The sequence below is a fragment of the Salvelinus fontinalis genome, chromosome 7 (assembly GCF_029448725.1).
Source record: "Salvelinus fontinalis isolate EN_2023a chromosome 7, ASM2944872v1, whole genome shotgun sequence".
Lineage (NCBI taxonomy): Eukaryota > Metazoa > Chordata > Actinopteri > Salmoniformes > Salmonidae > Salvelinus > Salvelinus fontinalis.
In genome coordinates this window covers 64650267-64673730 of record NC_074671.1, presented here as the reverse complement: position 1 = coordinate 64673730, position 23464 = coordinate 64650267, and the positions used below count along the sequence as shown (strand labels likewise).

General features: G+C 41.4%; 2 protein-coding genes across 2 annotated transcripts in view; both read right to left on the bottom strand.

Annotated features, from left to right (window-relative positions):
• LOC129860115 (gastrula zinc finger protein XlCGF17.1-like) overlaps positions 1–15054 on the bottom strand; it is a 35054-nt gene extending 20000 nt beyond the window's left edge. The window contains exons 1-2 of the mRNA XM_055930434.1: positions 14842–15054; positions 1040–1048 (exon numbers count right to left, since the gene is read on the bottom strand). Coding sequence (XP_055786409.1) covers positions 1040–1048; positions 14842–15054 — 222 coding nt within the window. The remainder of the gene's footprint in view (positions 1–1039; positions 1049–14841) is intronic.
• Positions 15055–15835: 781 nt separating this feature from the next.
• LOC129860181 (uncharacterized) overlaps positions 15836–23464 on the bottom strand; it is a gene marked incomplete in the record, with an annotated part of 46385 nt that continues 38756 nt past the window's right edge. Inside the window, 2 exon segments of the mRNA XM_055930560.1 lie at positions 15836–16101; positions 16515–16607. Of these exon segments, the coding sequence (XP_055786535.1) occupies positions 15938–16101; positions 16515–16607 (257 nt within the window).

Sequence of the window (23464 nt, the reverse complement as noted above, 5' to 3'; positions counted from 1 at the left end):
TGGTTCGGACGAGGCTATTTACCAGCTCATAAACAACATTTTACACAAAACCAAGAACATGTAAAAACTAACTCAAATAAGTGGAATCTTTATGAAATTACTTTGACGAAATTATGTACATACACTCAGACAAACCCAAAGTCTAGCTAAGTGACTTGTAAAATCGTTTTTAATCACGTTCTTCACTCACTCGGTTTGACCCCAAAATTACATATACAATTAAAACCTTTACCAAACGTGGAAATACCTTGACGGATTTGTTACCTAGCATGTTATATATTCTTTCGACATTAGAAAGTTTAAACATGCTATTACATACCTACAATGATACATTTGAAACGGACACAACCACTAGCAACATAACACAGTTCTGTCGTTTTCTACCCGGAACTTCCTGTTCCCCACTACGACAGTGCAACAGCGTCATCTTCTTCTCTGGTATACTGACATTTACACAAATATAACGTGTCTGCCGCCACCTACTGTACGGTTAGTAAACTGTAGGAAAAGATACACGTCCAATGCAGATAAGGGGAGGGGGAACAACGACATCAAAACAACATTCAAAAATAGATTTAAAAAAACATCCCACTCCTTCATTCACAGTCCTATTCAAATCACATCCCTACACAGTATCATGGGCCTCGTAGGGAGGAACATCTTCAGTCACAGTCCTATTCAAATCACATCCCTACACAGTCTCATGGGCCTCGTAGGGAGGAACATCTTCAGTCACAGTCCTATTCAAATCACATCCCTACACAGTCTCATGGGCCTCGTAGGGAGGAACATCTTCAGTCACAGTCCTATTCAAATCACATCCCTACACAGTCTCATGGGCCTCGTAGGGAGTAACATCTTCAGTCAGTATTCCCTGCAATCAGTGGTGTAAAGTACTTAAGTACAAATATTTTAGGTACTACGTAAGTCGTTTTTTGGGGTATCTGTACGTTACTTTTGATATTTTTGACAACTACTTTACTCCACTACATTCCTAAACAAAATAATGTACTTTCTACTCCATACATTTCCCTGGCACCCAAAAGTACTCGTTACATTTTGAATGATTAGCAGGACAGGAAAATTGTTAAATTCACACATCCCTACTGCATCTGATCTGGCGGACTCACTAAACACAAATGCTTTGTTTGTAAATGATGGGTGTGATCTTAAATTCAATCTGGAGTGGCAGAGTGCGCTTGGGCGTTCGTAAATTCAGAGCGTTGTCAGATTGTCAGTTCGAATCGCTCTCGGAGCGTTCAGAGCCACACTGGACGCTCTGGCGGAGGAGTAGGGTTTTATTTATTACATTATTTATACTTTTACTTTTGATACATAAGTATATTTTAGCAATTACATTTACTTTTGATACTTATGTATATGTTAAACCAAATACTTTTAGACTTTTACTCAAGTAGTATTTAACTGGGTGGCTTTCACTTTTACCTTGATAGGAAAGGACTCAAGTATCTTTACTTTTACTCAAGTATGACAATTGGTACTTTTTCCACCACTGCCTGCAATGCTTCCAATGTCAATTCCTGAACTCCCAAAAACCTTTCAGCCGCACGTACAATTAATCTTTACAATCGGTATCCTTCAACTGGTGAACGACATTATGAATCTCAACAGGCTGCGGGGCATCCACTGCCATAGCTTCCTCAGCACCAATCACTCTTTCAACTATTTCCCGCGCCTCCCAGTAGGAGAACTACTGTACAGTTTCTTGATGTGGATGTTCCCTGATATAAGAAAAATGTATTTATGCCATTGGTCAGAACTGGTGTTATGAAACTGATGGAGAATATTTGTAAAAAAAAAGATATATATTTTATTGAAGAAGGCACATAGCATACATAACAGGTTAGGATAATTAAAGTGGCAGTTAGGTGAATTAGCATGGCAGGTTAGGAGACTGAGGTTAAGGTTAGGAAAAGGGTGAGGGTTAGGGATTTGTTTACCATGCAGGTTTGGATAACTAACGTGGCGGTTAGGAGACTGAAATTAAGGTTAGGAAAAGGGTTGGGCTTAGCTACAATTGTCAACAAGTGTTTTCCCAACGCAAAAGAAACGGCCACGGACAAATGGGGAGCATCAATTGGTGTAAACTTGATATCATGAAACACCCGATATCAGAGAACGCCCCTAATTGCGGTCTGCAATTACACCCTTCTCGGATCAAGGGGGCAGGCTTCCAGTCTATAAGCATGCTTTCCACTGTGCTCAGAGGGCATTTTCCGTACTGCAGTTCAGCTGAAGCACGGCCAAATTCCCATTCCCATTCCCATAGCGAAGTGAATAAAAAAAAAAAAGACAATTTAGTTATCACGTTTGTAAATAAAACATCCTTTGAATTATTCAAGTAATTGCCTTAAGAGTCCGATTTTCTCCCATCACTCACAGCCAAAGTTAACTATTTTAGATTCATGCTGTGAGGTGGGTGAGCTTATGCCACATGCAGATGTTGAAGGGAAAACACACCTCTTGATCTGCGTGTTTATAATGTAGGTTAAGGTGCAGCCTCGTCTCATAGACTAGATGTAACATACTAAATATAAATCTGGGACTCTCAAAATAGTGTGATAGGTAAGTTATTCTGGTTACATAAGACAGATGGTTACTTAATAAATGGAATTTGGTGGTGCTGTACTGTAACAGCGAGCTGAGCCAGTTGAAAGTATTGTCACCAAGGATATATTGTTGGTGACTGTGTGTTCCTTCATTAGTTTTGTGTTTTTATTCATTTATTTCTGGTACTCTCCTACCTGAGAGGCATGAGGCCTGTGTGGCGTTGCACTGTTAAAATCATCCCAGTGTGGAGATGAAACACCTGTGTGTTGCAAAGCCACATGCTCTGTCCTCTCTGCTCTACCTAGGTGTTATAATGTGGGTAATACAGAGATAATACTAATACAGAGATAACCACTGCTCTACCTAGGTGTTCAGGCTATGAGGGGTGGCCAGTCCTCTTCTGGCTGTGCTGGGTGGAGATTATAACAGAACTATGCCAAGATGTTCAAAATGTTCATAAGTGACAAGCATGGTCAAATAATAATCATGAATAATTTTCAGTTGGCTTTTCATAGCCGATCATCAAGAGTTGAAAATAGCAGGTCCGGGACAGGTGGCGGTTCCATAACCGCAGGCAGAACAGCTGAAACTGGAATAGCAGCAAGGCCAGGTGGACTGGGGACAGCAAGGAGCCATCACGCCCGGCAGCCCCGACGCACGGTCCCAGGGCTCAGGTCCTCCGAGAGAGAGAAAGAGAGAGAGAAGGAGAGAATTAGAGAGAGCCAAGATTTTCAAAATGTTCATAAATGACAAGCATGGTCAAATAATAATCAGGAATAAATGTCAGTTGGCTTTTCATAGCCGATCATTAAGAATTGAAAACAGCAGGTCTGGGACAGGTAGGGGTTCCATAACCGCAGGCAGAACAGTTGAAACTGGAATAGCAGCAGGGCCAGGCGGACTGGGGACAGCAAGGAGTCATCATGCCCGGTAGTCCTGACGTATGGTCCTAGGGCTCCGGTCCTCCGAGAGAGAGAAAGAAAGAGAGAAGGAGAGAATTAGAGAGAGCCAAGATTTTCAAAATGTTCATAAATGACAAGCATGGTCAAATAATAATCAGGAATAAAAGTCAGTTGGCTTTTCATAGCCGATCATTAAGAGTTGAACAGGTAGGGGTTCCATAACAGCAGGCAGAACAGTTGAAACTGGAACAGCAGCAAGGCCAGGTGGACTGGGGACAGCAAGGAGTCATCATGCCCGGTTTGCCGTGACGTATGGTCCTAGGGCTCAGGTTCTCCGAGAGAGAGAAAGAAAGAAAGAGAGAACGAGAGAATTAGAGAGAGCATACTTAAATTCACACAGGACACTGGATAAGATAGGAGAAGTACTCCAGGTATAACCAACTGACCCTAGCCCCCGACACATAAACTACTGCAGCATAAATACTGGAGGCTGAGACAGGAGGGGTCAGGAGACACTGTGGCCCCATCCGATGATACCCCCGGACAGGGCCAAACAGGAAGGATATAACCCCACCCACTCTGCCAAAGCACAGCCCCCACACCACTAGAGGGATATCTTCAACCACCAACTTACAATCCTGAGACAAGGCCGAGTATAGCACACAAAGATCTCCACCACAGCACAAACCAAGGGGGGGCGCCAACCCAGACAGGAAGATCGCGTCAGTAACTCAACCCACTCAAGTGACGCACCCCTCCTAGGGACGGCATGAAAGAGCACCAGTAAGCCAGTGACTCAGCCCCTGTAATAGGGTTAGGGGCAGAGAATCCCAGTGGAGAGAGGGGAACCGGCCAGGCAGAGACAGCAAGGGCGGTTCGTTGCTCCAGAGCCTTTCCGTTCACCTTCACACTCCTGGGCCAGACTACACTCAATCATATGACCTACTGAAGAGATAAGTCTTCAGTAAAGACTTAAAGGTTGAGACCGAGTCTGCGTCTCTCACATGGGTAGGCAGACTATTCCATAAAAATGGAGATCTATAGGAGAAAGCCCTGCCTCCCGCTGTTTGCTTAGAAATTCTAGGGACAATTAGGAGGCCTGCGTCTTGTGACCGTAGCGTACGTGTAGGTATGTACGGCAGGACCAACTCGGAAAGATATGTAGGAGCAAGCCCATGTAACGCTTTATAGGTTAACAGTAAAACCTTGAAATCAGCCCTTGCCTTAACAGGAAGCCAGTGTAGGGAGGCTAGCACTGGAGTAATATGATCAAATATTTTGGTTCTAGTCAGGGTTCTAGCAGCCGTATTTAGCACTAACTGAAGTTTATTTAGTGCTTTATCCGGGTAGCCGGAAAGTAGAGCATTGCAGTAGTCTAACCTAGAAGTAACAAATGCATGGATACATTTTTCTGCATCATTTTTGGACAGAAAATTTCTGATTTTTGCAATGTTACGTAGATGGAAAAAAGCTGTCCTTGAAACAGTCTTGATATGTTCGTCAAAAGAGAGATCAGGGTCAAGAGTAACGCCGAGGTCCTTCACAGTTTTATTTGAGACGACTTTACAACCATCAAGATTAATTGTCAGATATAACAGAAGATCTCTTTGTTTCTTGGGACCTAGAACAAGCATCTCTGTTTTGTCCGAGTTTAAAAGTAGAAAGTTTGCAGCCATCCACTTCCTTATGTCTGAAACACAGGCTTCTAGCGAGGGCAATTTTGAGGCTTCACCATGTTTCATTGAAATGTACAGCTGTGTGTCATCCGCATAGCAGTGAAAGTTAACATTATGTTTTCGAATAACATCCCCAAGAGGTAAAATATATAGTGAAAACAATAGTGGTCCTAAAACGGAACCTTGAGGAACACCGAAATGTACAGTTGATTTGTCAGAGGACAAACCATTCACAGAGACAAACTGATATCTTTCCGACAGGTAAGATCTAAACCAGGCCAGAACTTGTCCGTGTAGACCAATTTGGGTTTCCAGTCTCTCCAAAAGAATGCGGTGATCGATGGTGTCAAAGGCAGCACTAAGGTCTAGTAGCACGAGGACAGATGCAGAGCCTCGGTCTGACGACATTAAAAGGTCATTTACCACCTTCACAAGTGCAGTCTCAGTGCTATGATGGGGTCTAAAACCAGACTGAAGCATTTCGTATACATTGTTTGTCTTCAGGAAGGCAGTGAGTTGCTGCGCAACAGCTTTTTCTAAAATTTTTGAGAGGAATGGAAGATTCGATATAGGCCGATAGTTTTTTATATTTTCCGGGTCAAGGTTTGGCTTTTTCAAGAGAGGCTTTATTACTGCCACTTTTAGTGAGTTTGGTACACATCCGGTGGATAGAGAGCCGTTTATTATGTTCAACATATGAGGGCCAAGCACAGGAAGCAGCTCTTTCAGTAGTTTAGTAGGAATAGGATCCAGTATGCAGCTAGAAGGTTTAGAGGCCATGATTATTTTCATCATTGTGTCAAGAGATATAGTACTAAAACACTTGAGTGTCTCCCTTGATCCTAGGTCCTGGCAGAGTTGTGCAGACTCAGGACAATTGAGCTTTGGAGGAATACGCAGATTTAAAGAGGAGTCCATCATTTGCTTTCTAATGATCATGATCTTTTCCTCAAAGAAGCTCATGAATTTATTACTGCTGAAGTGAAAGCCATCCTCTCTTGGGGAATGCTGCTTTTTAGTTAGCTTTGCAACAGTATCAAAAAGAAATTTTGGATTGTTCTTATTTTCCTCAATTAAGTTGGAAAAGTAGGATGATCGAGCAGCAGTGAGGGCTCTTCGGTACTGCACGGTACTGTCTTTCCAAGCTAGTCGGAAGACTTCCAGTTTGGTGTGGCGCCATTTCCGTTCCAATTTTCTGGAAGCTTGCTTCAAAGCTCGGGTATTTCCTGTATACCAGGGAGCTAGTTTCTTATGACAAATGTTTTTCGTTTTTAGGGGTGCAACTGCATCTAGGGTATTGCGCAAGGTTAAATTGAGTTCCTCAGTTAGGTGGTTAACTGATTTTTGTCCTCTGACGTCCTTGGGTAGGCAGAAGGAGTCTGGAAGGGCATCAAGGAATTTTTGTGTTGTCGGAGAATTTATAGCACGACTTTTGATGCTCCTTGGTTGGGGTCTGAGCAGATTATTTGTTGCGATTGCAAACGTAATAAAATGGTGGTCCGACAGTCCAGGATTATGAGGAAAAACATTAAGATCTACAACATTTATTCCATGGGACAAAACTAAGTCCAGAGTATGACTGTGGCAGTGAGTAGGTCCAGAGACATGTTGGACAAAACCCACTGAGTCGATGATGGCTCCGAAATACTTTTGGAGTGGGTCTGTGGACTTCTCCATATGAATATTAAAATCACCAAAAATTAGAATATGATCTGCTATGACTACAAGGTCTGATAGGAATTCAGGGAACTTCAGAGAGGAACGCTGTATATGGCCCAGGAGGCCTATAAACAGTGGCTATAAAAAGTGATTGAGTAGGCTGCATAGATTTCATGACTAGAAGCTCAAAAGACGAAAACGTCAAAAAAAAAAATGTAAATTGAAATTTGCTATCGTAAATGTTAGCAACACCTCCGCCTTTGCGGGATGCACGGGGGATATGGTCACTAGTGTAACCAGGAGGTGAGGCCTCATTTAACCTTTCACGAGCCTCTACCCCGGGTCCGGGATCACCCCCCACCCCCCCACACACTGATTAGCATAGCTAGCATAGCTTCACAAGTAGATAGTAGCATCTAAATATCATTAAATCACAAGTCCAAGACACCAGATGAAAGATACAGATCTTGTGAATAAACCCATCATTTCTGTTTTTTAAAATGTTTTTCAGGGAAGACACAATATGTAAATCTATTAGCTAACCACGTTAGCAAAATACACCACTTTTTTAACTACACCATTTTTTCCCTGCATCAGTAGCTATCACTAATTCGGCCAAATAAAGATATAAATAGCCACTAACCAAGAAAAAACCTCATCAGATGACAGTCTGATAACATATTTATGGTATAGGATAGGTTTTGTTAGAAAAAAGTGCATATTTCAGGTAGAAATCACAGTTTACAATTGCACCGACCATCACAACTCGACTAGAATTACTACAGAGAGCAACGTGTATGACCAATTTACTCATCATAAAACATTTCATAAAAATAGACAAAGCATAGCAATGGAAAGACACAGATCTTGTGATTTCAGACAATATTTCAGATTTTCTAAGCGTTTTACAGCGAAAACACAATAAATCGATAAGTTAGCATACCACATGTGCAAACGTTACCAGAGCATCGATTCAAGCCAAAGAGAGCTATAACGTAATCATCGCCAAAATATATTAATTTTTTCACTAACCTTCTCAGAATTCTTCCGATGACACTCCTGTAACATCATTTTACAACATACATATAGAGTTTGTTCGAAAATGTGCATATTTAGCCATACAAAACCGTGGTTATACAATGAAAATAGTAGCAAATCAAGCCTCAAAATGTCGGACGTCATCTTTCAGAGTGATCTAGTTTAATCGAAAGCTAATCATATACTTGACTAAAAAATACAGGGTTGACAGGAATCGAAAGACAAATTAGTTCTTAATGCAACCGCTGATTTACATTTCTAAAATTATCCTTACTGTGCAATACAGGGTTCGCCAAGTGAAGCGATAACAAACAAAATGGCGGAATATGCGTTTAAAATATTTCGACAGAACAACGATTTATCATATTAAATATTTCTTACTATGAGGTGATTTTCCATCAGATTCTTGGGCAATGTATCCTTTCTTGGGTCTAATCTTCTTTTGGTCGATAGATGTCCTCTGTCCTTCGAAATGTCCACTAACATCGACCGAGACCCCGAAACGTGCCCAAAGCTTCAAAGTGCACGACAAAGAAATTCCTCAAAATCGCACTAAACGGATATAAATTGCTATAAAACGGTTCAAATTAACTACATTATGATGTTTTTAACAACTATAACGAGTAAAAACATGACCGGAGAAATATTACTGGCTAAACAACCATTTGGAAGGAGGCAAGTCCGATGTCCATCTTGCGTAAGACGCGCGAAGGGAAAGAACGGTACTTCCACGTTTTGTTGTTTTATAGTGGCTCTGATTGCGCAATCGAATCCATTCAAAACGTCATGACGTACTGACACCCAGAGGAAGACGTAGGCAGTGTCGGTTTCTCCATAGCATTTACAGGCACCTTAAAACCGACCCCAGATCAGGGGTCAAAATTTCTGAAATCTGACTCCCTGTCAGGAAAAGTGCTGTAGAAGTAGTTCTGTACCACTCAGAGACAAAATTCCAACGGCTATAGAAACTAGAAAGTGTTTTCTATCCAATAATAACAATAATATGCATATTGTACGATCAAGAATTGAGCACGAGGCAGTTTAATTTGGAGACCAAAAAATGCTAATGCGGAACAGCACCCCCTATAGTTGCAAGAAGTTTAACACAGTAAATTCATCAGGCTTAAGCCATGTTTCAGTCAGGCCAATCACATCAAGATTATGATCAGTGATTAGTTCATTGACTATAACTGCCTTTGAAGTGAGGGATCTAACATTAAGTAACCCTATTTTGAGATGTGAGGTATCACGATCTCTTTCAATAATGGCAGGAATGGAGGAGGTCTTTATCCTAATGAGATTGCTAAGGCGAACACCGCCATGTTTAGTTTTGCCCAACCTAGGTCGAGGCACAGACACAGTCTCAATGGGGATGGCTGAGCTGACTACACTGACTGTGCTATTGGCAGACTCCACTAAGCTGGCAGGTTGGCTAACAGCCTGCTGCCTGGCCTGCACCCTATTTCATTGTGGAGCTAGTGGAGTTAGAGCCCTATCTATGTTTGTAGATAAGATGAGAGCACCCCTCCAGCTAGGATGGAGTCCGTCACTCCTCAGCAGGTCAGGCTTGGTCCTGTTTGTGGGTGAGTCCCAGAAAGAGGGCCAATTATCTACAAATTCTATCTTTTGGGAGGGGCAGAAAACAGTTTTCAACCAGCGATTGAGTTGTGAGACTCTGCTGTAGAGCTCGTCACTCCCCCTAACTGGGAGAGGGCCAGAGACAATTACTCGATGCCGACACATCTTTCTAGCTGATTTACACGCTGAAGCTATGTTGCGCTAACATCGTTGGTGCCGACGTGGATAACAATATCTCTATACTCTCTACACTCGCCAGTTTTAGCTTTAGCCAGCACCATCTTCAGATTAGCCTTGACGTCGGTAGCCCTGCCCCCTGGTAAACAGTGTATGATCGCTGGGTGATTCGTTTTAAGTCTAATACTGCGGGTAATGGAGTCGCCAATGACTAGGGTTTTCAATTTGTCAGAGCTAATGGTGGGAGCCTTCGGCGTCTCAGACCCCGTAACGGGAGGAGTAGAGACAAGAGAAGACTCGGCCTCAGACTCCGACTCGCTACTCAATGGGGAAAACCGGTTGAAAGTTTCTGTCGGCTGAATGAGCGACACCGGTTGAGCATTCCAACAGCATTTCCCTCCAGAAGCCATGAGAAAATTGTCCGGCTGCGGGGACAGTGCGGGGGGATTTATACTAACGTTACTATCTGTACTTACTGGTGGCACAGACGCTGTTTCACCCTTTCCTACACTGAAATTACCCTTGCCTAACGATTGCGTCTGAAGCTGGGCTTGCAGCACAGCTATCCTCGCCGTTAGGCGATCATTCTCCTGTATATTATGAGTACAGCGAATGCAGTTAGAAGACATCATGTTAAAGTTACTACTTAGCTTCGGCTGTTGAAGGTGCTGACGAACCATGTCCAGATAAAGCGTCCGGAGTGAAAAAGTTGAATGAGGGAAAAAAGTTGTGATGGAAAAACTAAAAGTATAAACGTAAAGTTGTCAGCTAGCAAAGCAAAAGGTGTTATAATGTGGGTAATACAGAGATAATACTAATACAGAGACAACCACTGCTCTACCTAGGTGTTTTAATGTGGATAATACAGAGATAATACTAATACCGAGATAAAACACCTAGGTAGAGCAGTGGTTATCTCGGTATTCGTATTATCTCTGTTTTACCCACGTTAAAACACCTAGGTAGAGCAGTGGTTGTCTCTATTAGTATTACCAACATTAAAACACCTAGGTAGATCAGTGGTTGTCTCTGTATTAGTATTATCTCTGTTTTACCCACGTTAAAACACCTAGGTAGAGCGGTGGTTAACGTGGGTAAAACAGAGATAATACTAATACAGAGATAACCACTGATCTACCTAGGTGTTTTAATGTTAGTAATACTAATACAGAGATAACCATTGAACATGCATTTTCCATTTATGTCATTGTGTTTACCATTTCAGAACCTTACATCTGTAGTTTGAAGCATATACAGGGCATTATATAAGAGCCCTTGACTTTTTCCACAATTTGTTAAGTTACAGACTTATACGAAAATTGATTAAATGCATTTTTTCCCTCGTCAATATAAACACAATAGCCCATAATGATAAACCGAAAAGGTTTTTAGAAATTTTAGCAAATCTATACCTTATTTGGTAAGTATTCAGACCCTTTGCTCTGAGAATCAAAATTGAGCTCAAGTGCATCCTGTTTCCATTGATCATCCTTGAGATGTTTCTACAACTTGACTGGAGTTCACATGTGGTAAATTCAAATGATTGGACATGATTGGAAAAGGAACACACCTGTCTATATAAGGTCCCACAGTTGACAGTGCAAGTCAGAGCAAAAACCAAGCAATGAGGTCGAAGAAATTGTCCGTCAAGCTTCGAGACAGGTTTGTGGCGAGGCACAGATCTGGAGAAGAGTACCAACACATTTCTCAAATCTCTGTTGGCTGGGCTCCCCGCTTGTGCCGTCCAACTCCTGCCCCACGTTGGGCGCAAACCTTTTAAGGGCTCCCGAGTGGCACAGGGGTCTAAGGCACTGCATCTCAGTGCAAGAGGCATCACTACGGTCCCTGGTTCGAATCCAGGCTAAATCACATCCGACCGTGATTGGGAGTGCCATAGGGAGCGCACAATTGGCCCAGCATCGTCCGGGTTTGGTCGGGATAGGCCGTAATTGTAAATAAGAATTTCTTCTTAACTGACTTGACTAGTTAAATCAATTAAAAAGTGGGATGCATGCCAGCAAAGCCACTTCACAACACATTACTAAACAATACATTAATTGCACTATAACGGTGAGAAAGTGTGCCCACAAACTGTTACATAAAGCTGACTGAAAAGCATAGTCCAAACAACTTACCACTGCTACACCTGGCTATCAGCGGAGCCTTGTTTGGCAAGGAAACAGTTCATTCAGCCTCATTTAAAAAAAACATGGCTGACTTGCTTAAACAAATGTGGTTTCTACTGACAATTGAAATGTACAAACTATGACATAAGGGGACGATAAGAGGCAAACCGTAATTTCGATTAAGACATTAATGAGCGAGCTAGAACGGACGTAGTCAATATAACTATTTGTTCAGCCCTTTTGAAATGCACAGCGACAAAATTCAGAACATGGACCGTTCTTACAGTGTTCTCCCTGTACGCCAAGTCAGAACCGTAGGATAAATAAAGGGACATATATGCAGACAATTAAAATTCTTACAATATTCAATTATTACATTTCTCAAAAACAGGTTATAGGCTACATGTGAACCACCAAGTCAGAACAGTAGGCAAAATTAAGAGGTGACAATAGACCAAATTACAAAGGTGAGGCACATGGGCTACTATCATCTTACTACACAACATACACTTAGTATTACTTTCTTAGCTACAGTATACACATCTCCCTGGCATGTTACATCATTTATGCAACAGCATACAATACATTTTTTGACTCACCTTGTTGTGTTGTGCTCACTTGAACAGGAAGGTGGTGCGGCAGTCCTTCGTGGGCATATTTTGTCATCAAACTTTGTCATCAAAGTCTGGCTTTCTCTGGATTTATGGTGCTTTCAAGACAACTGGGAACTCAAAGAGAAAAATGGAATCATGATGACGTCAGTGATCTTCAGGTCATAGCTGTAGAAAGAGGCCCGAGTTCCCAATTTCGAGTTGGATGAGTTCAAAACGTATTTTCTCAGTCGTAGCTCGTTTATCCCCAAGTTCCCAGTTGTCTTGAACTCACTCAAGTCAGATTTTGCAGTACCGAGTTAAGTTGTTTTCAGCGCGGTACAAATCAAGCTTCATTGACAGCATGGCCAATGTTGAATGTTTACAATTTTAAACTAGGAAAAGAGCCCCTTAATCTTAGACTTGGGACCACACAGCCACTCCACTGAATAGCAGGCTAATAAACATTCCAAATTGTTTTGTAATGTTTATGTCCAACGGCCGATGAAAACCGATACGTTTAATCTATTATTTCTCATTATTTCTCTTCATATGACAAAAGTTATAAAGGATTTGCCAGTAGATTGTCGACTTGATTCATGATGATGACTGCTAGCTCAGATTTTGAAAGTATGATGTTGACATGATTCCCTCTGATGCTGGGACAGCAGAGTCCCTGACCATCTGCCCAAAAAGTTCGGAAACCCTACGTCTTTAAAGAGTACCCCCCCAAATTACAAATAATAATAATAATAATGTGACACTGACTAATTGAGGAGAAATGTATTTACTGTGATATGTGGTTGTCTCACCTGGCTATGTACTTAATGTGCTGGTGACATCACAGGGTCAGAGAGAACTACTGACTGTAGTCATACAAAAACACTCCAGGCACTCAGCCCATAAGAACCATTCATACTGTCAGATCTAATATGAAGAACTAATTACAACCATAAGAACCATTCATACTGTCAGATCTAATATGAAGAACTGAATACAACCATAAGAACCATTCATACTGTCAGATCTAATATGAAGAACTGAATACTAAAGAGAAGAAGAGGTTGACCAGTACATATTCATGTAACTTTATTTTTCATTGGCAGATCAATTAAGTTTGCTTCAATGCAGTTATCCAAACACATTCATGATCAGTAACTAAAATAACTCATCTAGTTTTAAAAACAATTAATAAACACATGTATTCATTTCATAAACTGTGTATCATTAAATAAAGTTGTAAAATAATCCCCCCAAACTAGTGGTGAAAAGTGATCATCACACCATCTCTATCTGATACATGTTAGGGGCGGAAGGCAGCCTAGTGGTTAGAGCGTTGGGCCAGTAACCAAAAGGTTGCTAGATCAAATCCCCGAGCTGACAAGGTAAAACTCTGTTGTTCTGCCTCTGAAGAAGGCAGTTAACCCACTGTTCCTAGACCATCATTGTAAATAAGAATTTGTTCTTAACTGACTTGCCAAGTTAAATAAAGGTTCAATACATTTAAAAAAAAAAGTGTCTACTAGCTCCTTCCCACAGAATACTGCAGAGCGACAACCTGGTCTCAGAGCAAAACGTTTTATATTATACAAAAAACATCCGTGCCACTCCATTTAGTATGTTAGGTAACATTACATTGGCCTACCAATATAAACTGAACTAAAATATAAACTAAACATGTAAAGTGTTGGTTTCATGAGCTGAAATAAAAAATAAAGCAATATGCACAAAAAGCTAATGTCTCTCAAATGTTGTGCACAACTTTATATATATCCCTGTTAGTGAGCATTTCAGCCTTTGTCAAGATAATCCATCCACCTGACAGGTGTGGCATATCAAGATGCTGATAAAACAGCAATATCATTACACAGGTGCACCTTGTGCTGGAGACAATAAAAGGCCCCACAACACAACATCACAGATGTCTCAAGTTGAGGGAATGTGCAATTCTCATGATGACTGCAGGAATGTCCACCAGAGCTGTTGCCAGAGAACTCAATATTTATATCTCTACCATAAGTCACCTCTAGCGTCCTTTTAGAGAATTTTGGCAGTACATCCAACCGGCCTCACAACTGCAGATCACATGTAACCATAGATTAGGGCCTCATTATTTATTACAATTGACTGACTTCCTTATAAAAACTGTAAATCTTTGAAATTGTTGCGTTTAGATTGTTGTTCAGTATAATATGACTTGTAGGACGTATCATATGTTAAGAATTACAATTCGTATGTTATTTTAAGCATTGCTATTCATACAATATGTTACGAACTTGTTATATGTATGATATGTTATGAATTCCAATTTGTTGTTGCTAACGTTAGCTAGGTTAGGGGTGAGGGGTTTAAGGTAGAGTTAAATGGGTTTAGGGGAAAGGTTAGCTAACATGCTAAGTAGTTACATGCTAAGCTAAAATGCTAAGTAATAGCTAAAGAGTAGTAAGTAGTTGCAAAGTTGCTTAAAAGCTAAAATACTAAAGTCCTCCCTGATGAGATTCAAACACGCAGCCTTTGGCTAGACGTTAGAGTTACACGCCCACCCTTCCACAGAGCAGGAGTAAGGCTTCTCTCCTACGTGTAAAAGTTTGTGTGTTTTTAAACTGCTCTGGTAAGAGAAACTCTTCCCACAGCCAGAGCAGGAGTAAGGCTTCTCTCCTGTGTGTGTTCTCTGATGACGTTTCAGCATAGTTGATGTTTTAAAACATTTCCCAGAGTCAGAGCAGGAGTAAGGCATCTCACCTGTGTGTGTGTTCTCTGATGAACTTTTAGCTAAGTTGATGTTTTGAAGCATTTTACACAGTCAGAGCAGGAGTAAGGGTTTTCTCCTGTATGTATATGTTCATGTGTTTTTAAGGTATCCAAACGGGAGAAACTCTTCCCACAGTCAGAGCAGGAGTAAGGGTTTTCTCCTGTATGTATACGTTCATGTGTTTTTAAGGTATCCAAACGGGAGAAACTCTTCCCACAGTCAGAGCAGAAGTAAGGCTTCTCTCCTGTGTGTGTTCTCTGATGACGTTTTAGCTCATTTGACGTTTTAAAACATTTTCCACAATCAGAGCAGTAGTAATGCTTCTCTCCTGTGTGTATACGTTCATGTGATTTTAAGTGAGCCAATCGGGAATAACGTTTTCCACAGTCAGAGCAGTAGTAAGGCTTCTCTCCTGTATGTATACGTTCATGTGATTTTAAGTGATCCGATCGGGAGAAACTCTTCCCACAATCAGAGCAGGAGTAGGGCTTCTCTCCTGTATGTATTTGTTGGTGTGCTTTTAAGCTGCTCATTTGAGAGAAACTCTCCCCACAGTCAGAGCAGTAGTAAGGCTTCTCTCCCGTATGTATACGTTGGTGTGTTTTTAAGGTATCCAGTCGAGAGAAACTCACCCCACAGTCAGAACAGAAGTAAGGCTTCTCTCCTGTGTGTATTTTTAGGTGTATTTTTAGCTTTGATAGAAATGGGAAAATCTCCACACAATGTGGGCAGTGGTGAGACCTCTTAGCTCTGTGATCTTCCTGCTGTTGATCTCTGGATGTAGAGCATGTCTCAAAATGGTCTCCTGTGTGAACAACATCAGAAGAACCAGTCAGTTGGTGTGATATACATGTCAGTCAAATGTATTTTATGAAGCCCTTTTTACATGAGTAGTTGTCACAAAGTGCTTAACAGAAACCCAGCCTAAAAACCCCAAAGAGCAAGCAATGCAGATGTAGAAGCACAGTGGCCATGAAAAACTCGCTAGGACGGTAGGAACCAGGCTCTGAGGGGTGGCCAGTCCTCTTCTGGCTGTACCGGGTGACATATGAATTCATGTAAGTCGGCTGTACAATTACAGAACGGGAATAAAACTATTCTAAAAGTGGGTAGGAGTCAAAAACTAAAGAGGCAAAAGTCGTGACAATGATGAGCTATATCATCCTCCACTCAACATCACAAGGGTTAGTAACAACACAGACTCACTTCATAGAACTTAACTACTTCACTTCTTTAGTCTACACTCTGAGCACTCCAGACAGTCCAGTGAATAAAACACATGCTGACAATACTGGTGTCAAACCATACAAGTGTCAGTAGCATGAAATAACATCTACCTTCTCAATGAAACAGTTCATCATGAAACAATTCTACTGCAACTTTTCATGCACAGTGGGAAGTTGGAATTAATAACACAAACTTAGTTAGATAAAACCTGCTCTTACCATGAGAAACAGATTTCCCAATCTTCTCTTCCTCTTCTTCATCTTTAATGTTGACATTCAGCTCCAGTGTTTGACTGCAGTCCTCCAGCTTCACTGATGCCATTTCTGGATCCTGCAGTGCAAACTGTGCTCCACTGTCACAATCAGGACCCAGTGACTGTAGGTTTCTACTCAGTGTGGAAGGAGAGTGGCAGGATGGGTTTGTCCTCACTGTTGATGTTACCGGCCTCAGACTTAATCTGAGTCGGCCTGTAGTAATAAAGACAAACGGACACAAAAGTTATTTTCTTGACAGTTCTGGCACTTTATTCTGTAAAAATATTTTCTCTTTTTTCTTGTTCAGTTATCTAATTTCCGTAGATCAGGTAGCTAATCCTTGACAAAACATTCATTCACATTAGACAAAGTACACATATTAAATTGCACAACATAAGTGGACTTATTAATCTATAGTAGATTTCCTAAATTCACATAAATGCATAAATGACTCAAAAACCATTTAGTACAATGTTGCAGTATGATTTAGGCAGCACCATGTACTATTTTCCTGAATAACCTTGTCTTCACTGTATTATTTCACTGACAAAAACCAATTGAATTTCCCATTCACACCATAGTAAGAATTATCGGGGTTCGTACAGTGTCTAGTCAAATTCAAGGACTTTCAAGTACTTTTTCAAGCGCTAATATTTATTTACTTTAAGCCCCGTGTGAAAACCCTGAAATATAGATAAATATAGAAACAACTGAATGTGTCTGAATATTAGTACACATGTAAAGGACTGATTATCATTACATTCAGCTTCAAAACTGTAGAGCAACTGAAATGTTCTCTCTCTAATGAGGCACTACCTGCACTGAAGTCCGTTGATGCAGACCTCCTATGGTATCATGGCGGTCCGCAAACAAACTTTTAAGGTCCATGTCTGTCTAATTCTGTACTAAGAAAATAAACCAAGAAATCCCTATTAACTTCTACCACACCCTCCCCTCCCCCAAAAACCCTCCCACACCCCCAATAAACTTTATCAATAGATCCCTTTTTGTGTTTGCAAACATTGGGGTCTATATCATGCTGAGACAATCCACCCCCAGGTTATCCAGCTTATCAAAAACCATACCGACAGTAACATCTGTTACCCCCAACAACTCTGCTGCGGTTGTCGTGGAGAATTGTCTCAGAAATATAATACTCTTACAAGAACTTGTGAATTCAATATAGACTTCAATACAAAGTAACAAAAATGAGCCCTTCCATGGAAGGACCCTATTACAAACATAACAGGGGAGAGCCCCTCCATGGAACAGACTAACTTCTCATATCACATAGTCCTGCCTTTATAGGACTTCTGTCTTTGCCTAACGTAGAGTCCCCCCCCTCTATATGAAAATTGCTTCCCTTGATCTTTCTCCATTATTTTATTTTCATCTCAGAGCTTGCTTGCTTGCTAACGCCCACATCTGCTTTCGGTGAGGTTATAATTATGGCGGGACCCTTTCATGTCCTAAGAATGATATATGTACTATGTCTATAGTCCATCTGTGGGTCATTTGGCTGGCACCCTCCTTTGTGTGTCCCTCTGACTTTGGTATGTCCAGCTGTCCTATGCACTTAAGGCCTTGGCCATTATACTTATGTTTGTTCCGCTCCATCTAATCTTTGGTATGCTGCCTTTTCCAGAATAGCAAATGCACTTAGGGTGTCGCCTTCTCCTTCTGTGGTCTGATGTACACATGTCTTTGCTCTATAGTATTATATCTGTCCCTATATGTAACAATAACTACCACACGGTTACAAGATAACTTTAAACCTGGTATTTCTGCTATACACAATCCAAGTTGTTGATAACCTTACCAATGAAAGCTATGAAGTAAATTTGATTCACTATTAAAGTATCCTTTGTCGCAGCACATTTATGGGCGCAAGATTTCTGAACAGCCTCTCGAAACCATGTCAGGACTCGTAGAAAGACAAGTTCTGACAGTAGGTCCTCTTACTACGGGACCAGCCATGGAAGCTCCATCAGTCTGACAGTAGGTCCTCTTACTACGGGACCAGCCATGGAAGCTACATCAGTCTGCACTGTAGCTCCACCAGTCTGTCTTACTGCCTCTGCATATGATACATCATGACGGATTCTATATCTCTGAGCATCTCTCTGCACCTGGCATCCACCAAATGCTGCTCTGTGTGTCCTCCACACAATTGCAACACTTAACCGCCACATTGCTCCAACATTCCCCGTAATCATGTTCCCCACCACTCTTGGCACATCTTTTCACTCAACAGCTACATGTCCCATTCTTTGGCTTTTAAAAACACTGTGATGATTCACTGTTGCTGCTCCAGTTTCAACTGTTCTGCTATGGAACCCTGACCTGTTCACCGGACGTGCTACCTGTCCCAGACCTGCTGTTTTCAACTCTCTAGAGACAGCAGGAGCGGTAGAGAAACTCTCAATGATCGGCTATGAAAAGCCAACTGACATTTACTCCTGAGGTGCTGACCAGTTGCACCCTCGACAACCACTGTGATTATTATTATTTGACCCTGCTGGTCATCTATGAACATCTCCACCCAGCACAGCCAGAAGAGGACTGGCCACCCCTCATAGCCTGGTTCCTCTCAAGGTTTCTTCCTAGGTTCTGGCCTTTCTATGGAGTTTTTCCTAGCCACTGTGCTTCTACACCTGCATTGCTTGCTGTTTGGAGTTTTAGGCTGGGTTTCTGTACAGCTCTTTGTGACATCAGCCGATGTAAGAAGGGCTTTATAAATACATTTGATTGGTTGATTGATGAGGCTGGGTGAAATTCTCTGACATTGAAGCTAAGGAATCCTATTCTGTACTTTTCCAGACAAAACCTTCTCAAACCTCAACAGCACTGATAAGCTTTCACTTCTTTAACCCTCTTTCCTACTGATCAACCTTTAGGATTCAACCACTCTGTCTCCTTCACATGTTCTTTAACAATATCATCCATGGACATAGATATTGGAACCTCAGATTACTCCCTTCAATTTAGCATAAGCTCCAGGGTCATGGCTTCTGAGCTTCGTCCCATTATGATTTAAGCTCCAGGGTCAAATCTACCATTTTCAATGTTTTATTTCACCTTTATTTAACCAGGTATGCTAGATCAGAACAAGTTCTCATTTACACGGATGCGGCCCAGTTTAACTTCACCTCTCTTTTTATGGCCTTGGTTAATCAGATAGCGTGTAAATGAGGCCCTGTGGTCTCCTCAAACACCATCCCAACTTTCCACTGTGACATTATTACTCTAGCTCCCTACCCTGGGCCTCTTTAGAGTTTCTATACTACATACACCTCTGCTTCCAGTATCATTATCTCTGTTCTTCCACTACAGACCATTCACATACTAGGCCCTCATTCTCCCGCTCCATATCATCAAAACTGTCCCCCACATTGATTCCATTCCAGCACAGCTGTTGCTTCTCAAACTCTCCCCATTTCCATTGTTTCAGGGGTGTCAAACTCATCCCATTGAGGGACGAGCCTCCCAGGTTTTAGTTTTTTCCTTTCAATTATAACCTAGACAAACAGATGAGGGGAGTTCCTTTCTAATTAGTGACCTTAATTAATTAATCAAGGAAAAGGGTGGAGCGAAAACCCGCAGACACTTGGTCCTCCATGGAATGAGTTTGATACGTGCCCCGATTCATCCGCATTAATCGACGCCATTCCATGCAGTTGGCCTCTCTCTCCAAATGGTGAAGGAAAACTTCAGTTAGCTTCCCTCTATTTTGACACTCCATCACACAGCCTCATGTCGCCATTCCACCACATGCAAACTCCTAGAAAGACGACCGAAACCGTTGAAGCCGCCATTTGACTAGCCTCGTCCGAACCATCCTGATCTCGCGAGCTTACATTAACGAAACAGTGTATGTAAACTCGCGAGATTAGGATGGTTCGGACGAGGCTTTTTACCAGCTCATAAACAACATTTTACATAAAACCAAGAACATGTAAAAACGAACTCAAATAAGTGGAATCTTTATGAAATTACTTTGACGAAATTATGTACACACACTCAGACAAACCCAAAGTCTACCTAAGTGACTTGTAAAATTGTTTTTAATCACGTTCTTCACTCACTCGGTTTGACCCCAAAATAACACATACAATTAAAACCTTTACCAAACGTGATAATACCTTGACGGATTTGTTACCTAGCATATTATACATTATTTTGACATTAGAAAGTTTAAACGTGCTATTACATACCTAAAATAATACATTTGAAACGGACAAAACACAGTTCAGTCGTTTTCTACCAGGAACTTCCTGTTCCCCTCTACAACAGCGTCATCTTCTTCTCTGGTATACTGACATTTACACAAATATAACGTGTCTGCCGCCACCTACTGTAAGGTTAGCAAACTGTAGAAAAAGAAACACGTCCAATGCTGCTAAGGGAAGGGGGAACAACGACATCAAAACAAAATACAAAAAGAGATAAATAAAAATATCCCACTCCTTCAGTAACAGTCCTATTCAATTCACATCCCTACACAGTCTCATGGGCCTCGTAGGGTGGAACATCTTCAGTCACAGTCCTATTCAATTCACATCCCTACACAGTCTCGTGGGCCTCGTGAGGAGGAACATCTTCAGTCAGTATTCCCTGCAATCAGTGGTGTAAAGTACTTAAGTACAGAAAATGTAAGTACTACGTAAGTAGTTTTTGGATTATGGGTGTGATCGTCCGTAAATTCAGAGCGTTGTCAGATTGTCAGTTCGTATCGCTCTCGGGGCGTTCAGAGCAACACTGGGCGCTCTGGCGGAGGAGTAGGGTTGATTCAAGCGTTCTGACCTCACAACGGCAGTCAAGCATCCAAGCTAACTGGTTAACATTGGCTAGCTTGCTAGCTACTTCCAGTACAAATGAGAGATCTCTGACCATTTTACTCGCCTTAGCAGAGCTGGTTAGGCTGTGTTCATGTTATCCAGAGCATTGGTGACTTTAAATGTGCTACAGGCAACAATTTAATTATGCTTTTTTTTGCCGACGTTTACTGACACCGGCCGTATTCAAGGGGTGTTGAGCGTTCGTTTGTCATCAATTATTCTGCCCTCTGGCAGCCTCAGACCAGTGCTCTGAAATCGGAGTATATAGCCAGAGCGAATTTAGGAACGCACGCTATGTCTGAGTGTTGGAGTGTGCCCCTTACATTTAAACTACAATAAAATCGTGCTGTCTGGTTTGCTTAATATAATGAATTTGAAATGATTTGTACTTTTACTTTTGATACTTAAGTATATTTTAGCAATAACATGTACTTTTGATAATTATGTATATGTTAAACTAAATACTTTTAGACTTTTACTCAAGTAGTATTTTACTGGATAGCTTTCACTTTTACCTTGATAGGAAAGGACTCAAGTATCTTTACTTTTACTCAAATATGACAATTGGGTATTTTTTCCACTACTGCCTGCAATGCATCCAATGTTAATTCCTGAACTCCCAAAAACCTTTCAGACGCACATACGATTCATCTTTACGATCGGTATCCTTCAACTGGTGAACGACGTTATGAATCTCAACAGGTTGCGGGGCATCCACTGCCATAGCTTCCTCAGCACCAATCGCTCTTTCAACTATTTCCAGCGCCTCCCAGTAGGAGAACTACTGTACAGTTTATTGATGTGGATGTTCCCTGATATAATAAAAATGGATACATGCCATTGGTCAGTTCCGGTGTTATGAAACTGATGGAGACTATTTGGTAAAAAAAATAGAAGTATTTATTTAACTAGGCACATAGCATACATAACAGGTTAGGATAATTAAAGTGGCAGGTTAGGATCATTAAAGGGGCAGGTTAGGATAATTAAAGTGGCAGGTTAGGATCATTAAAGGGGCAGGTTAGGATCATTAAAGGGGCAGGATAGGATAATTAAAGTGGCAGGTTAGGTGAATTAGCGTGGCAGGTTAGGAGACTGAGGTTAAGGTTTGGAAAAGGGTGAGGGTTAGGGATTTGTTTACCATGCAGGTTTGGAAAACTAACGTGTCAGGTTATGATAATTAACATGGCGGTTAGGAGACTGAGATTAAGGTTAGGAAAAGGGTTATGGTTTAGATACAATGCTACATTTGTCAACAGCTGTTGTCCCCAACGCAAAAGAAACGGCCACGGACCAATGGGGAGCATCAATTGGTGTAAACTTGATTTCATGAAACACCCGATATCAGAGAACGCCCCTAATTGCGGTCTGCAATTACACCCTTCTCGGATCAAGGGGGCAGGCTTCCAGTCTAAAAGCATGCTTTCCACTGTGCTCAGAGGGCATTTTCCGTACTGCAGTTCAGCTGAAGCACGGCCCAATTCCCATTACGGCCCCAAAGCGAAGTCACATTTTAAAAAAAACATTTTTTTATCATCAAGTTTGTTTAACAAAACATTCATTGAATTATTAAAGTAATTGCCTTAGATTCAGCTTTTTTTCCCATCACTCACAGCCAAAGTTATTAACTATTTTAGATTCATGCTGTGAGGTGGGTGAGCTTATGCCACATGCAGATGCTGAAGGGAAAACACACCTCTTGACCTGCGTGTGCATAATGTAGGTTAAGGTGCAGCCTCGTCTCATAGACTAGATGTAACATAGTAAATATAAATCCGGGACTCTCAAAATAGTATGATATGCTACATTTTTATGGTTACATAAGACACATGGTTACTTAATAAATGGAACTTGGTGGTGCTGTACTGTAACAGTGAGCTGAGCCAGTTGAAAGTATTGTCACCAAGGATATATTGTTGGTGACTGTGTGTTCCTTCATTAGTTTTGTGTTTTTTATTCATTTATTTCTGGTCCTCTCCTACCTGAGAGGCATGAGGCCTGTGTGGCGTTGCACTGTTAAAATCATCCCAGTGTGGAGATGAAACACCTGTGTGTTGCAAAGCCACATGCTCTGTC